Source organism: Protopterus annectens, chromosome 5.part1, assembly GCF_019279795.1.
Source record: "Protopterus annectens isolate FY-2018-M chromosome 5.part1, PAN1.0, whole genome shotgun sequence".
NCBI lineage: Eukaryota > Metazoa > Chordata > Ceratodontiformes > Protopteridae > Protopterus > Protopterus annectens.
Window position 1 is genome coordinate 603,711,465 of NC_056736.1, and position 17,810 is coordinate 603,729,274.

Here is a 17,810-nt window from a genome sequence, read left to right on the forward strand (position 1 = left end):
TGACTGCAGCTGTATGCACGATGAACATAGTACAGTTTTGTACCTACCATAAATGTAGATGTTCAAGTGCTAATACAGCTGCAGTCCAGGTTTCCCTCCTTCCTTCCCCTCTTGGGACAGGCCTAATGGCCAACACCTCCTCATACAACGTGATTGGGGTATTCTTTTATGGTGTATTTGCTTGCAACTACTGTTTTTTGATTATATTGCATTGCATTATTACATAAATTCATGTTTTGCCTTCCTTCTGGGGGCACCTGACATCTGGGGCAAGAAAAACTGAAGAAAATGGCGTTGGCTGGTTCTTTTATACCCCTGTCGCACTGACGTCAGGGAAGAAGCGACGACATCCGACGCCGGACCTAGACTTTGGAATTCGGCCGACCGAGGACCGAGTCCCAAAAACAAGTACTTTCTCTCTTACGCATGGGGGCTATTCAACTGGTATCAGAAGAGGAAACGGGACAAGGTTTCTACTCGAGAGTTTTCCTGTTACCCAGAAAAGACGATTCGTGGCGTCCTATCCTGGACCTGTCTACTCAAAACACCTTTTTGGAGATTCCAAAATTCAAGATGCTGACTCTTCACCAATTACTTCCTATGCTAGACAAAGATGCCTGGTTGGCAACACTAGATTTAAAAGAAGCATATCTGCACATTCCAATCAGGGAATCTTGCAGAAATACCTACGCTTTAAAGCAGGGTACACGCACTATCAGTTCTCTGCACTGTTATTTGGCTTATGTACTGCGCCCAGGGTATTCACAAAGTGCCTAGCTCCAGTTATTGCATTTTGCAGTCAAAGAAATATTCAGATTTGCCCATACCTGGACGATTGTCTAATTCAGGCAGAAAGCCAGGACATACTTTTGAATCATCTGGCTTTTGTACAATGGATTCTAATTTGTCTGGGGTACACCATAAACGAAAAGAAATCACACCTGGTACCCTGTCAACAAATTATATTCCTGGGTGCAAGCTTGAATACAGCTTCCCAGATGGCTTACCTCACGTCAGAGAAACAAATTAATTTGACAACCTACTTCAAACAAATTGTCACAAAAACCCTGCTATCTGCAAGACAAATACTGCAACCCTTGGGGTGCATGGCCTCCTGCATTCTTCTAATTCCGTATGCAAGACTGCATATGAGGAAACTACAGTGGTATCTAAAAGCCTGTGGTGTCAATATTCTCAGGACCTAGAAATAATGATTCCTATCATACCTTGCCTATGCCTAGAATTCCTTTGGTTGACAAAGGCCTGCCACCAAAACAAGGGGCTAACAGACGCATCAGACTATGCATGGGGGGCTCACCTGGCATGGAAGTGCATTCAGGGCAAATGGAACCCAAGTCAAATGCATCTGCATATCAATCAGAAAGAAATGTTAACTGTACAGATAGCCCTGACAGCCTCCAAGGACCACATTCTTCCAGGACAACTAATGGTAAAGACAACACCACTGTTATGTGGTACATAAACAAGCAGGGGGTACACATGCTTACTCCCTCTGCAGACTTGCCATGGCATTGTGGAACATAGCCTTGAGCTACCAAGTGCACCTACAAGCTCAATTCCTGCCAGGAAAATTAAATACACTGGCAGACGGACTAAGCAGAAACCTCATGGACCCACACGAGTGGAAACTGGAACAAAGGACTTTCAACATGTTGACAAGCAAATGGAGGAGCCCAGATATAAATCTTTTTGCCTCTCCCCAGAATTACCAATTGGACAAATTTTGCAAAAGGACTCCCGACAAACAAGCCTGGAAAGTGGATGCTCTTTCCTTCAGCTGGAAAAACCTATCCATCTATGCCCCCCCACCTCTGCTCTCCAAAGTATTACTAAAAATCAAACAGGACAAACCAAGGATGATTTTGATTGCTTCAGACTGGCCGCACCAACACTGGTACCCTCTCCTGCGCAGTACGTCAAGGTTATCTCCATGGCACCTGCCTCAGACTCCTTCCATGCTGTCTCAGCAGAAGAACCAGATTCTGCACCCTCAGCTTCTAACACTGAACCTTGCAGCCTGGCTAATTACTTAATCTCTCCTTTACCATCCCTCAGCAAACCTGTGATGGATATCATTTTAGAGGCAAGGAGGCTTAGTACTAGAAAATCATATGCTGAAAAATGGAAAAGATTCTGTGCCTTGAACCAATCTCAAGGGATGAGCACAGCAACACTCAATTTACCACAGATTTTACAATTCTTAACTGAGATGCTTCACAAGGGCCTGTCTTTTTCCTCCATTAAAATCCATGCCTCAGCCATTTCAGCTCATTATAACACAGAACCTCCCCTCTTCTCTCATCCACTTATCAAGCAGTTCCTCAGAGGGGCTAAAAATTTGAGACCACCCAGGAGAGCTCCATCCCCAGCCTTGGGACCTTAACTTTGTCTTTGAGAAACTCACTCTACCTCCTTTCGAGCCAGCTGCTAATGCAGACTTAAAATGTATTTCTTGGAAAAGATCTTTCCTTTTAGCATTCACTTCAGCTAGAAGGGTATCTGAATTTCAGCCCCTTATGGCAGTGGAGCCTTTCATCATCTTTCATGTGGACAGGGTGTCCCTCAGAACCAATCCATCCTTCATGCCCAAGGTGGTATCCAGTGTGGCTCTTAATCAGTCCATTCATTTGCCAACCTTCTTTCCCAATCCACAGAGTAAAGGGGAATGGATACTGCATTCCTTAGATGTGCACAGATAACAGATTCTACTTGGACAGGACTAAACCTCAAAGGAAATCTGAACAACTGCAGGTGGCATTCGCTGCATGGGCAGAGGGGAAGGCTATTTCAAAGCAAACCATTTCTAAATGGATAAGCCATTGCATTCATTTCTGCTATAAGCACCATGGAAAACCTATCCTCCAGGGGATCAGACCTCACTCCACCAGGGCTGCATACACCTCTACAGCCTTTCTCGGAGGCGTCCTTACCAGCGACATCCTAGAAGCTGCTACCTGGAGTTCTGTACATACTTTCACCAAGCATTATAATTTGCCAATTTTCTCTAAATCCAGTGCTGGCTTTGCCACTGCAGTCTTGCAGGGCCTTATAGCTGGTCCTAATGCTATCTAAATTCCTCCTCCCAACCATAGCTTTGAGAATCTACCCAAATGTAATGACTGCAACAGTGAAACATAAAGAACATAGTACACTTGTGTACACTTAACATAAATGTAGTTGTTAGAGTTTATTCACTGTTGCAGTCCTGATTACCCTCCCTCCAGCCCCCTAACTTCTTTTGGCTATACCTCTACTTTCCTTTACTATGCTTAAAATGCTTAAAAGCCTTTTTGGCGTGTTTGCTTTTTTGTTGGAGGTGTATCTTTATACTTTTATATTTAACTGCCTCCCATTAGGGAAGCACCTGACATCTGGGGCAAGAAAAACTGCTGTAATGGCGTCAGCTGCATGTTTTATACCCCTGACAACCTGATGTCATTTAAGAAGGGACAGCAACCGACACAGGACCCAAGACTTTGTTAATTAGGCCGACTGAGGGCTACCTGCAAAAGCAGATCACCCCAAATGTAGTGACTGCAACAGTGAATATACTCGAACATCTACATTTATGGTAAGTGTACACAACTGTACTATTTCATGAGTGCTGTGACAGACAGCACCATAGTCATGTGATACACCAACAGGCTGGGAGGAATACATTCTTACCAGCTGTGCAGGATGACCTTGACATGTGAATCTGATAGAGCCCACAACTTGACACTAAGGGGCGTCATACTATCAGATCAACCGAGCATAGCCCTAGCTGATCCACATGAATAACAGTTGCATGGTGAGGCAGTCTCATCTCTCCCATGGAAATGGGAAGTGTCAGAGATGGATCTTTTTTGCCTTATTTGAGAATTTTCAGATCAGAAAGGTTTTGAACATTACACCCAGATACATTGGCATTTGACAGTTTGCATTTACTGGAAGGGAAACAACCCCCATTTACACTCTGCTTCAAAAGTGATCCAAAATACAGAAAGAGCAACCAAGGATGTTCCTTATAGGCCATCTTTAGCCCAGGCAGCATTGTTTCTCCTACCTCATGCTGATTTTCATGAAGATTGGGTAATTATTTTTTTCCCAGGGATCAGGACCCTTATTCTGGCAGCCTGATAGATTTAATGTGGTTACCCTCTGGGTACAAGTTATCTGAGGAAGTGTGCTTTATAATGAATGAGGCCAGGAAACAGGCACTAGAAAATCATATCTGCAAATTAGAAGAGATTTCTCCTAGGTGTTAAAGGGAAGGGGCTTTTTACCTTCTAGAGTTACCAAGAGCCTTATAATACTTGACAGAGCTATTTCAAGCAGGGTTAGTGTATACCACCTTTAAGATCCACTTGTGTGCCATTGTGGCTTGCTTACGGGTTCTTCTCTTATGACGACAGCTAATCCACATGAAGCTCTCTTAAGTACTGTTTTTTTACTGTCTGTTGTTTTCCTTCTGGATAATCTTTCTACTTACCTTAGTGTACAGACCTTCTTGCAAGTCAGAAAACTGTTTTTAGGTGTGCTTGCTCAGTAAAGGGAGGTAGAATTAGGAAGCACAGGTACTGAGCCACACCCTCCTTAACTTGGGATGAAGCATTAGTGGGAGTGGATGTGTGACCCGTCTTGTAGGCACTAGAGATTTGAGTGCTAAGCTTGGATACCAGAAGAAAAAGTCCACAGCAGTTATCCCTACATTGGTCTTGCTCACACATCATCTAATATAGTATTTTTCTGTTACCTACCTTTTATGACTGATTAAAACGTTCTGTAAAGTATATTGTTTTGATGTTTACAAACTGGGTTCTCATAGCAAGTTCCTGTTGGATGTACTGCTAATAATGTTAGTGTACTTAGAAATGAGGAAGGTGCATTCCTTTGTTAGCTATTTTCGGTGTATGTTGGTACTGTAGATGAGTTGTAGAAGACTAAAATGTCTTGTTAGGTACAGTGCTTTTAACATTCTTAATATTTTCATCTGCTCATATTTTGAAATGTTTCCCTGGATCAGTCATGTTCTCTAAACTGGGAGCAGGAGTAGTCTTTTTTTATTACTGTTCAAGCCATGTTATATTAAGGAATAGTGCACTAATATAGTCTGATACCGAGCAGGTGAATCATGTAGGCCATCTTTACTGATAATGTGGAGGAGGGCTGGAACAAGAAAAATGTGTAACAGTGGATTAATTGCAGTTTTCATTTTTTCATTGTTTTGCTCTGATAAAGACTACTGCCTTCTGCATTCCCGAAGGGCTTTATTATATTGTGTCCAGTATAATTTTGATTTTCCATCATCGTTAAAGTTTGGCTGTGTTTTCTTTTTAGGATGTTCTAAAAGAGAAATGGCTATATTTACTTTTATTATTACAAAGAATAATAACCGGTTGGGCAATGCCATCACTGGGAAAATACATTTAAGTTTAACATGGCTCTGTCATTTCTGTTTTTCAGACTATCTTAGAGTGAGGTCTCATGATCCTGAAGAAGCTATTAGACATGATGTCATTGTATCTATAGTAACAGCTGCTAAAAAGGATTTGTCACTTGTTAATGAGCAACTGCTTAATTATGTTAGAGAAAGAACATTGGATAAGCGGGTAAGCTAATACATTTTTAAATTGTTCTGCAGTGTTTTTTTCCTTCACATATGCTTTGTGATTACTTATTTGGTTGTTCCCATTAGTATGTGAACTTAGTACAGTATACTTGGCAATGTACTTGGGGTTTATAGGTTAGAGGTCACATAAAACAGACCTTTTAACTTTGAGTGAGGCTTCTGTATCTTAATGAAAATAGAATCCTGCATTCTTCATAAAATGGTTATAAATGTGTTCTCCAGCTTTACTGCTACTTCTTTAGGCAGACTCTTTTATTCATTTACTTTTTACCATTTAGTATGTTTTGGTCACACAAACTTACCTTTTTAGTGAGTATTTTATCTAAAACAATGTATTCAACCTTTTTAAGTATGCAGACTATACATTTTAGGATTGGCCCACCAAGTCTCCTTTATGCTTACCCTCCTCTTCGCTCATCACAAAGTTTCTGGAGAAGGCAAGCAGGTTGAAGAGCTTAATCATCCTCATTGCACCCTTCTGGCCTCGTCAGGTGTGGTTCCCCTTCCTATGGTCTCCTCTGAAATGTCCTCCACGGATTCTGGAGTCAAGTCAGGACCTCCTTTATCACCTATCGGGGATGCAGTATCCGAACCTTCAAGCCCTTAAATTGACCGCTTGTTTTGTCCACTTCCAACAATAGTGAGGCAGTCCAGGCCTAAGTCCCCATTCCGAAAAATTCTTCTAGCCTCGCAAAAGAGTTCCTCTGAAAAAGTCAACAACAGTGAGTGGAAGAAATTTGTTATTTGGGCAATGAACAGGAACACTGATCCTTTCTCAGCACCAGTTTCAGATGTTTTGCTATTTCTTAGCACCCTTTTCGACGAAGGTGCTAGTTTCTTAACTATCAAATTAAAATTAGCTGCTACGTCCAGTTTTCATACTGCAAGTCAATCCCGTTCCCTGTTCACCTTTAGAAAATGCAAATCCTTCATGAAAGATGTTTTCTTGTTAAGGACCCCAATTAAGGATCCATCTCCACCTTGGGACCTCACTCTTATGTTGCAAGCTTTGATCCAGTGACGTTTTGAACCAGCAGCTAGTTGCAACATGAAGTTTTTGTCATGGAAGACAGCCCTCTTGGTGGCTGTAACGTGCAAGAGGATTTCTGAATTACAAGCCTCATCATCCAAACCTCCTTACATTCTTTTTCATGTAGACAGTGTGTCCTTGTGCACCAGTCCGTCCTTTATGCCCAGAGTAGCTACCGAGAACAATATTAATCAGTCCATCCAGTTAACATCTTTCTTCTCCAATTTCTGTAATAAAGGGGAATATGTTCTCCATCATCTAGACATTCGCAGACAACTTAGTTTTTATCTGCAGAGGACCAAACAACATAAAGTCCAATCAGCTCTTCGTAGCTGTCTCCTCTAGTAGGCTTGGACAAGAGGCATCAAACCTTGATGAAATGGATGTCTGACTGCATCTCATATTTCTTCAAGGGACTGGAATTACCTCTAACTCCTAGGGTGCATTTCACTAGAGCAACGGCTACTTCTAGGACCCTTCTATTCTAGAACTTTCATTTGTGCAGCAGCGCCATGGTCTAGCAATCATACATTTGCATTGCATTATAAGTTGGATGTCATTTCCAAGAGTAGGGTATCCATTGGTTCGATGGTGCTCCGGCATATCCTTCCATGAGGGCCACCTAGGATTTTCATATCTGGAGACTTTGACCCTATCGTGAGGAGGAATGAAGAGGACAACATCAGAAAGAAAGGTTATGTCTTAGCATAACGTGGCATCTGTGTTGTCTTCCTTTATTCCTTCTCACTTTCCCACCCTACCATTCCCCTGCCTTTCTCTTCTAGAGGAACCTGGATGATGAAGGGACTCTTATGTCCTATGTCTGAGCCTCTTCTGCTGTTCCTTTGATGTGTGGGTGTTGAATGTTTGGAATCGGCAAACTCTGAGGTACTTGAGTGGATGCAGGGCATAACAGGTAGGATGGAGGAGCTTGAGAGTTGGATCCAAGTCTGTAGATTGTGGTCAATTCGGATCCGAGGGTAGGATCCTAGATCCTATCATAAGAAGGAATGAAGGAAGACAATACAGATGCCAAGTTTTGGTTAAGATGTAATGTTTTATTATACTTACCATAGCAAATCTATTCTAGGCAGGGTCAAGGCCTACTCTACCAGGGGCTTTGCTTCATCTGTGGATTTTTTGAAAAGGGTGGATTCTAGAAGTATTCCAGAAGTTGCTACTCATTCCTTTGTACATACTTTTACAAAGCACTGTAAGCGTAATTCTTTGTGTGCCCAGCTCAAGCTTTGCAAGGACCATTCTCCAGGAACTCCTGGACTCTTGTACTTCCACTTCCCAAATGTAGTTTGCTAAGGTAATCTACCTGTATAGCTAAGACTACTGCAGCAGTGATCTGTATGAGGAAGCTAGTACAGATGTTTAAGGAAATAATCAGTGCTGCAGTAGCCTCTCTCTCTCCCTCCATTCAACCATGTCCACCTTCTTTTTTGCTGTTTTTTATTGTTCCTAGCATTGTCGTTTTAGAGCTCGGTCTCCTTTTGTTTGCTGGCAGGAAAGCTCTGAAGGGATTTGCTCCCAAGCTTATCTTTTAGTCAGCTCAGCTCAAGCTACTTGAATATTTGGGTACTTAGAAGGTGCCCAGATGCTTTGGAAGATGGCCAGCTTTTAATCCTTGGCAGGGTAAAACCCCGTATAGCTAAAGCTACTGCTGCATTGATCATTTGAGTATATTCTGTTAAGGAAGTTTAACTTGCATAGCTGTGCTTTTCCCTTGCTGGGTAATGGTTTTGTTTTCAAAACTGCAAGATCATAAATGATTTGTTGTCATTAATATCCCTGGAATGGTTACGTGTGTACTTTTGGAGGACGTCTTTAGCTGAAGGATTTTTACTTTAGTGGCTTTTTTACTTAGCAGGAGTAACAGATGCTCTTCTGAGGGTTATTGCATGGATTTCAGTAAGGTGATGCAGCATTGAGAAATATTTGAAGGTTGGCCTTCATTAACTAGACAAAAGTTAGTGCCCTTGATGTGGCTCTTGCCTGAGATTAGGGAAAACCTCATACTAGCAGCATAAAGGTTAGAAAATAAGAAAATTGTGACTGGAGAAGTTTTTGTGCATGACTTCAGGCTAGTCCACTGCCCAGTTTTCACTGATTTCCCTCCCTGGTGTGACCACTCAAATGGCAGACAGATATCATCTGTTACTGCTGTATGAAACTCTGCTGAGGTGCTTGAGATATCTGGGCCTGAAAGTGGTTCCCAGATGTCTGTGATAGACATCAGACCTACAAAATTTTGAATGTTTCCCCATCAGTTATGTTAATCATTGTATGTGCCTGCCATCTTAGCCAAGAAATACAAGAATTTGACCTGTTTGAAACATTCTGAGGGAAGACTCCTCAGGTCTCGTTTGCACCATACTTCTCCAGATGTGCCAAGCCAGCTGTCAGCTAAGTTGTTCTTATTCCGGCTTTTCTCGGTTAGGGTTCGCCACAGCAGAACTCCGGTCCGCTAATGATTGGCAGATTTTTACGGTGCCGAGGTGCCAGCCTGACGCCCAACCTTCAACGAAGGCACTCCCATTCACGCATGTCTTTCGAATGCCACTCGACTGCGGGGAGGACATGCAGACTCCACACAGAAGGTGCTTCAGCCGAGAATCGAATGGGAGAAGCTCTTGCTGTGAGATGACAGCGCTACCGCTGCACCACCGTGGCTTGGATATTTTCAATATTTCTTGTCTGGATATTTTCTACTCTCCTTAATATTTTTCTCTTTATAGTCTGTGACAGTTTAGTTTACCCTCTGCTGTTATTCATTGTTTTTTCTTCCCTTTTTTGGCATTGTTAATACCATTGTTGGTATAGCCCCTCCCTTACCTTTGTGGTAATTGTAATATGAAAGGGACGACCGGGTTCAAACAGTCCGATAAATGTGGGCGAAAGATGCCCAATTCTGATGGACATCTTTCATGTGTCTACTGTCCGGGGGTTCCTCACCTTCAGGTTCAACCACTGTGTGACCTTTGTAAGGCGTTTAGCTCTTGCACTTTTTACAGAGCACAAAAATACATTGATCCTGAAGGGATTGCTAAAAACTCCCTTTTCGGAGGCCCTTTCTGAGGCGGAGGTCTCACCACCTCCCATGAAAGAAAGTAAAAAGAGAAGCCATTCGGTTCAGACATCTCCAAGGTCCAAGAAACTGAAGTCTTCTCAGACCATTTCTGAACCGAAGCCTAAGTTACCAAAAATGTCAGCGCCAACTCTCGGCACTAGAGCCTGTATAGCTCCCTCTTCTGTGCCGAAGTTGATGCTTTCTACGGAACCAAATTCTATAATTCCTATGTTGATACCGATAATTCCCTTTGTACCAGATAAAATTTCATTACCTGTAATAATTTCTCCCACCAAGGGTCCTTGGACCTCTGTGCCAAGAACTGAAATTTTACCCAGGACGAGATATTCACCGACAATTGATATTTTTTTTGGACAGCAATATAGTCCCTTTCTTGAGAGACCTGACTCTCCTTTGGGGATGTCCACCTGTTTGATCAGGAGTCTTTCTGAACTTGATGTAGTGAGGCTTGTCAATCGGCTCTTAGCAGCCAGAGGCGTCCCAACCCCTACCAAGACCTCCTTCCCATGTGGAGCCAAGAGATGTTCATCGTGTTTCACTGTTGCAGTCATTACACTTGGGTTATCCTGCTGGCAGGCTACCTGCAGTCGGCCTGAATTCCAAAGTCTTGGTCTGGCGTCGGTTGCTGTTGCCTCTTCCCTGACATCAGTGCGCCAGGGGTATAAAAGATGCAACCAACACCATTTTCTTCAGTCTTTCTTGCCGCGCGGTGCCCGAAGCAAAAGCAGTTGCAAGTGCCGGTCGGCCAACTCCTGAGATTTTCGAAATTGAATTTCAGATCCGAAGTCTTCAATAAAGTTAGTACCCCGTTGGGGACACTTTTTTTCTTGCTCCAGACCGATGTCAGAAAAATTTAACAATTGTATTTCTTGTGGGAAGGAAATAACCTCATAAGGATTTTCACTCTTACTGTATTCCTTGCCTAGGCCTTGACCACGACGTTGCTAGTTGTCGGTTTTGTGCTAGATTTAACCAACACACTATTAAGCGTCAGTACGATTTCGCTTTTCATTACTTTGGCCGAAGGTTTAACTACATAATGCTGTCGGAACAGCCGACGACAGGTGTTCATAAAAAGCGCAAGGAAAAAGAAAAGGACAGGCATCCGAGGTCCAAAACCGACGAAGAAGCAGCTTCTAGGCCAGTCGCCGGTTTGCCAGTTCTCAGTGAGGTGCTTTCGCAGCCCCTGACACCCGCTACCTCAAAGCCACAGGCCGCCTCCAATTCCCACGGGGAGACAGCTAGGCCTCTGGATACTCAAGGTATTGGGCCTTCGGAAACTAATCCCTCAGATGGGTCCGGTGCCACTGAGCAGGCATCGGCTTCTGATGGTGTTTTCAGACCTACACAGCTTTATATCAAGCCAACTTCGGCATCAAAGTCAAGGACTAAAACAGTTTTAAAGACAAGAAAACAAGTACAGCATTCTCCACAGACTTCCATGCCTAAGAAACAGATGCTCAAAATGGCCGAAGACTTAATTACTTTGATCAGGGGCTCCCATTCCCCTCCTGATAAGAGGTGTAGGCAAGATACTGAATATGATTCCTCTGATCAGGTTTCCATTTCCTCTGACTCCTCTTCAGAACAGGGATACTCTATTTCTCCCTTTGAGAATTCTGATGCTGAAGAATCTATTTCTTCAGCTTCTCCTCCTGAGGATTACTCATTTGGGGAAACCTTGCATACCATGAGGGAGCATTTCCACTGGGAGTGACAAGATTATTCAGATTCTAAGAAAAGGCTCAGAGACTTTCTTTTACTTCCTCAGCACTGACCTCTTGCTATTCCTCCTGTTCTAGACATTGTAGATGATGTCTTTTCAGAGTCTGGTCGGTCTCCCGACTCTTTACCTCCTGCACCTGTTAAGCCTGACAGATACTACAGGGTTCCAGATTCTCATAAATTTCTATATAAAAACCCTGCTGCTGACGCAGAAACTATTTCACACGGTCCCAAAGGGGTCAAAGCTGCTACTGCAAAAAACCCTGGCCCCTCAGATTGAGATTCTAGGGCACTGGACAGACGGGGGGGGGGGAGTTTACACTTATGCTACCTTGGCTGTAAGGGCTTTAAATTGTCAGTTTCATATGCTTAAATATCAGCAATATTTAATGTCTCTGTTAAAACAGAAAATGTTGACAAATTCTGAATGTGCTGAGAACAAGGAATTGCAGGATTTATTGCATGCAGCTGAACAAGTGGGAAAACCTACTTTGCAATATGGCTCTTGCAGAGCCGCTGTAACAGGCTCGGTCATTAGAAGGCATGCTTGGTTAAAAGAACAGACTCTGCCTGATCATGTTAAAGCAAAATTATTGGATGCTCCATTACAGCATGATACTTTGTTTGGTGTTAAGGCAGAAGAGGTGTTGAAGAAAATGGAGGATAAAGCTGAATCTATGCAGACAGTGAAGGATTTCTTACAAGTGCAGCCACCCAGATTTAGCATGAACTGGCCTTCTAAGAATTGTTCCTTCCCCATGTCAGAGAGGCCACAAAGAGGCAGATACCAGATGCCCTAGAGGCAGACAACAGCTCCAGGGCTCATACAGGCCCAAACAGTGGGGTGCTTCTACCTCCAAAAGCGGAGAAGACAAATCACAGCCATATAGGAAACAGTCCCAATGACTTCCCTTTGCCAATGCCAAGCATTTATCTTTTGGCAGCACCCTTAGGGGGAAAGCTAGCACTTTTTTCACAAAATTGGCACATGATTACCCAGGAGAAATGGTTCTTAAATATAGTCTTTCAGGGCTACAGGTTCCACTTTCACACCCTTCCAAAGGCAAAAGGTATGCCAGACCTGCCACACAGTCAATGGGCAGAGGCACAAAACCAAGTTTTTTCCCTCATGGACATGAGGGCTATTCAGCCAGTACCACAACAAGAGCAGGGACAAGGATTTTACTCAAGACTTTTCTTAGTACCAAGAAAGGACAAAGCATGGACCTGTCTATTCTAAATACTTTTCTAGACATTCCGAAATTCAAAATGCTGACTCTGCAGCAGTTTCTGCCCATGCTGGGCAAAAAGGCTTGGCTTATAACTTTGGACCGCAAAGAGGCATACCTGCATGTCCCAATCAGACAATCTTGCAGAAGATGCCTCAGATTCATAGCTGGCTCAAAGCACTACCAATTCTCTGCACTGCCCTTTGGCTTATCTACTGCGCCCAGGGTCTTCACAAAATGCCTGCCACCAGTAATTGCATTTTGCAGACAAAAAGGAGTTCAAATATATCCCTACTTGGATGACTGCCTTATTCAAGCAGAGGCCAAAGACATTCTACTAAAGCATATGGCATTTGTAAAAGATTACTAATTTGCCTAGGGTACACAGTAAACGAAAAGAAATCAAAACTAGTACCCTCTCAAGAGATAATATTCCTGGGTGCAAGCTTAAATACAACTGCCCAGATGGCTTATCTCACGCCAGACAAACAAAGGCATCTAACTTCTTACTTCTAAAACATGGCAACAAAGACCCAGTTATCTGCAAGAAAAATTCTGCAGGCTCTGGGATACATGGCCTCCTGCATTCTGCTAATTCCATATGCAAGACTGCATGTGAGGAAACTACAATGGTACCTAAAAAGTGTTTGGACTCAATATTGCCACAGCCTGGAATCATTAATTTCCCTCATTCCTTGCCTAGAACAGGAGTTTCAATGGTGGGCACAGGCCTGTCACCACAACAAGGGACAGCCATTCACTATACCCATAGCCAGGCAAACACTAACAACAGATGCATCAGATTATGCCTGGGGGGCCCACATGGCAGGAAAATGTATTCAGGGCACATGGCCCCCCAAGCCAAAGGCATCTACACATCAATCAAAAAGAGATGCTAGCTGTACATTATGCCCTGACAGCCTTCAAGGACCTACTTCATCCAGGACAACTGCTGATAAAGACGGACAACACCACAGTCATGTGGTACATAAGCAGGGGGGCACACATTCCTACCCCCTCTGCAGACAAGCCAAGATTTTGTGGAATACAGCATTGACTTACCAAGTACATCTGCAAGCACAATTCCTGCCAGGAAAAACAAATGCTCTGGCAGACAAACTAAGCAGAAACCTCATCGACCCTCACGAGTGGAAACTAGATTCACAAATCTTCAACATGATAACAAGGAAATGGGGACGCCTGGACATAGATCTTTTTGCCTCCCCTCACAACTGCCAACTTCAGAGATTCTGCACAAGGACTTATCACAAACAAGCATGGAAAGTGGATGCCCTGTCATTCAGCTGGAACAACCTTACAGTATATGCCTTTCCTCCACTGCCTCTCCCCCCCAAGGTACTCCTAAAGGTCAGACAAGAGAAGCCACAAATGATACTGATTGCCCCGGATTGGCCACGCCAGCACTGGTACCCAATCCTAAGGAGCTTGTCCCAAGGGCCCAGCCTGGACATTGCCTCAAATTCCTTATTTACTGACCCAACAAAACAATCAGATCCTGCACAGCCAACTCGGAACCCTAAATCGAGCTGCATGGAGGATACTGTAACCATTCAGAATACACCTCTCTCTCAAGCAATTATGGATGTCATTTTGGAGGCCAGGAGGCCCAGCACCAGAAAATCTTATACAGAAAAATGGAAGAGATTATGTGCTTGGAACCAGGCACAAGGAATTGACATGCTTGTTCCAAATATTCCTCAGATTCTACAATATCTAACTGAGATGCTGGACAAAGGCCTATCCTTCTCATCAGTTAAGATCCATGCCTCTGCCATTTCAGCTCATTACAGTGCAGACCCACCTATTTTTTCATATCCATTGCTTAGGCAGTTCCTGAGGGGGGGGGGGCAAAAACATAAGACCTCCAAGGAGAGCACCAATGCATGGGACCTCAATTTTGTCTTGGAAAAACTCACAATGCCTCCTTTTGAGCCAGCCAATACAGCTGACATAAAATTTGTATGGAAAACAGCTCTGCTCCTAGCAATAACTTCAGCAAGAAGAGTCTCAGAGTTACAGGCATTAATGGCTGTGAAACCTTTTATTATCTTCCATGTGGACAGGGTTTCTCTAAGGACAAACCCAACAGTTATGCCTAAGGTAATGTTCAGTGTGGCTCTTAACCAAACCATTCATTTACCTACTTTTTACACAAACCCGCAGAATAAAGGGGAGAGACTTCTGCATTCTTTGGACATACACAGACAGCTACGCTTCTACTTGGACAAAACTAAAGCTTTCAGGAAGACTGAGCAACTTTTAGTGTCATATGTTTCAGGATCACAAGGAAAGGCCATCTCAAAGCAGACTATTTCAAAATGGATAGGACACTGCATTCGTTTTTGCTATTCACAACATGGTAAATCAGTGCCTAAGGGCATTAGACCACATTCTACCAGGGCAGCAGCCTTCCTCAGAGGAGTACCAGCCAAGGATGATATATTGGAGGCTGCAACTTGGACTTCAGTGCTTACTTTTACTAAGCACTACCACTTGCCTCTTTACTCTAAATCCAGAGCAGGCTTTGTCACTGCAGTCTTGCAGGGCCTTATAGCTACTCCTAATTCTATTTAGACCCAGCCACCCAACCTCAGCTTTGGGATTCAACCCAAGTGTAATGACTGCAACAGTGAAACACGATGAACATAGTACAGTTGTGTACCTACAATAAATGTAGATGTTCGAGTGTATTCACTGTTGCAGTCCAGGTTACCCACCCACCATCCCCCTTTCTTTGCTGGGACTTATCTGTACTTCTCTATCCTATACAACCTATGTGGTGTATTTGTTTGTAGATGAAGGTATTGTTGTTTTAGTGCATGCTTTTATTAGCAATGTTTTTTTAGCCTACCCTTTTGGGGGCACCTGATATCTGGGGCAAGAAAAACTGAAGAAAATGGCGTCTGCTGCATATTTTATACCCCTGGCGCACTGACGTCAGGGAAGAGGCGACGGCAACCGACGCCGGACCAACACTTTGGAATTCGGGCCGACTGCGGGTAGCCTGCCAGCAGGATAACCCAAGTGCAATGACTGCAACAGTGAATACACTCGAACATCTACATTTATGGTAGGTACACAACTGTACTTCTTTCTGCATGGAGTCCAACATATCCTCCTCCAGCCTTTTCTCGGGCCTTGGAGCCTTTGGTACCGATGTCTATCCTGTTGCCAACTTCGGTTCCTGTGATGCACCCTCCATGGTTCTGGAGCATACTGTGTGGACTTTGGTCCATTCAGAACAGGTCCACCCTCAGGACCATGACTGGCCTGTCAGCACTATGACCCCTAGTTTGGCACAAATTTTTTGTATGGTGCCATCTATGGTTCCAGTTGTTTCAACAGCTCCTAGTCCTCTCGAATCTCCAACTCTGAAGGCAGACTTGGAGCAGGGTGTGACCCCGGTTCTAAGGTTGTCCTTGTTGGTTCCCAGCTCCTGTACTTCTTCAGGTGGGCCTGCTTTCCAGGTGATGGAGAGGGCTATTGCTTCCGCCAGCATGCAGTTGGCATTCCCAGCGTCGGAACCTGACCTTTCCTTTTCCTCTGGTATGCAGCTGACAGCCCACTACTCTTGGACATCGGGCATGGGAGCAGCAAGAAACACTACTTCAGGGTACCCGCTCCTCGAAATTCTCCTCAGAAGGCCCCACTGAGGAGCCACCCTGCAAGAGGAAGCACATAGATTCCCTTGAGGAGTCCCTCACTGAAGATGCAGATTTTGATGAGGTAGAAGGGTCCTCATGGTCACCCCCTGAGGATGCCTCATTTGGAGACGTATTAGAGATCCTGAAGCAGAGGGGTAACTGGAAGTTCATCAACTCTTCTACCGAAGAATCTGTATTCTTGCAGGCTTTCTGTGCTTGACCCTCTAATTCCTGGGTGACCCCACCTGCAGATGAGCTGGTTAAGCTCATTGTGTAGCTTGCCTGGAAGGCCTTTGAGCCCATTTGCCGAAGACCTGATAAATTCTTCTCTCCACCACAAGACCAACCCCACTGGTCCAGAGGCTTAGCAATAGATTCTATGGTTATGGCGGTGGCCACTAAAAAATAACTTGCTGAAGAAAATTTGACTGTCCAGGGAGTCGCAGACTTGCTCTTCAGCAACCTTCGCTTTATGGTCGTTGAACTACATGGCACATTTTACACGTCTCCAGAGGGACCTGATTACAGACCTTTCAGGAACCTTGACAGGGGTATTGCCTGAAGAGGTATGTGATAAAGTTGCCTCTCATCTTGACACCCTGGAGTCCATTTCTAACTCATCCATGTGATTGATCACCCATGGGGGCAGCCAGAACAGCCAGTTCAGGTTTTGTCATGAGACGTCACGCCTGGATGCGCTTGTGCGACTTTGCGGACCCCTTCAAAATTTCTTTTGTCAATGTTCCTGCTGATGAATCTTCCTTGTTTGGCCCAAAAGTGAGACTCAGCCAGGTGTAAGAAGAACGGAAAGACAGCACAGTGGTGCAGCAGTAACGTTGTCACCTCGCAGAAAGAGGTTCTCCAGTTCAATTCTCAGCTAGGTTGCCTTTTGTGTGGAGTCTGCATGCCCTCCCTGTGTTCATGTGGGTTTTCTCCGGGTGCTCCGGTTTCCTCTCACATTTCAAAGACATGCATCTGGAGCATTTCTCCTCGGGCCTCCTCTGAAAATTGGCTACGTTCCAAGTCTGGCTTTCCCAGTTAACAAATGTTAAATAAAAGACCTATCTACAGCGGGCATACGATGTTCTTCATGTTTCACTGTTGCAGTCATTACATTTGAGTAATCTGCTGGCAGGTTGCCCTCATTCGGCCTGATTTACAAAGTCTTGGGTCCTGCGTCGGTTGCTGCCCCTTCGTCCATGACGTCAGGTTGTCAGGGGTATAAAACATGCAGCTGATGCCATTGCATCTGTTTTTCTTGCCACTCGGTGCACGAAGCAAAAGCAGTTCTCAAGTGTCGGTTGGCAGACTCCTGAAATTTTCATTTTCGAGTTTCAGAACCGAAGTCTTCAAATAAAAGCTGAATACCCCATTGGGGAAACTTTTTCTTGCTCTTTACCAATGTTGGTAAAAGTTAATAATTGCATTACTT

The 17,810-nt window shown here is 44.0% G+C and overlaps 1 protein-coding gene across 2 annotated transcripts in view; it reads left to right on the forward strand.

Annotated features, from left to right (window-relative positions):
• The window catches only part of PDS5B (PDS5 cohesin associated factor B), a 3,703,643-nt gene that overhangs the window by 1,210,878 nt on the left and 2,474,955 nt on the right, over positions 1 to 17,810 (forward strand). For both annotated transcript variants that reach the window (XM_044073218.1, XM_044073219.1), the window contains exon 11: positions 5,467 to 5,612. In XM_044073218.1, coding sequence (XP_043929153.1) covers positions 5,467 to 5,612 — 146 coding nt within the window. The remainder of the gene's footprint in view (positions 1 to 5,466; positions 5,613 to 17,810) is intronic.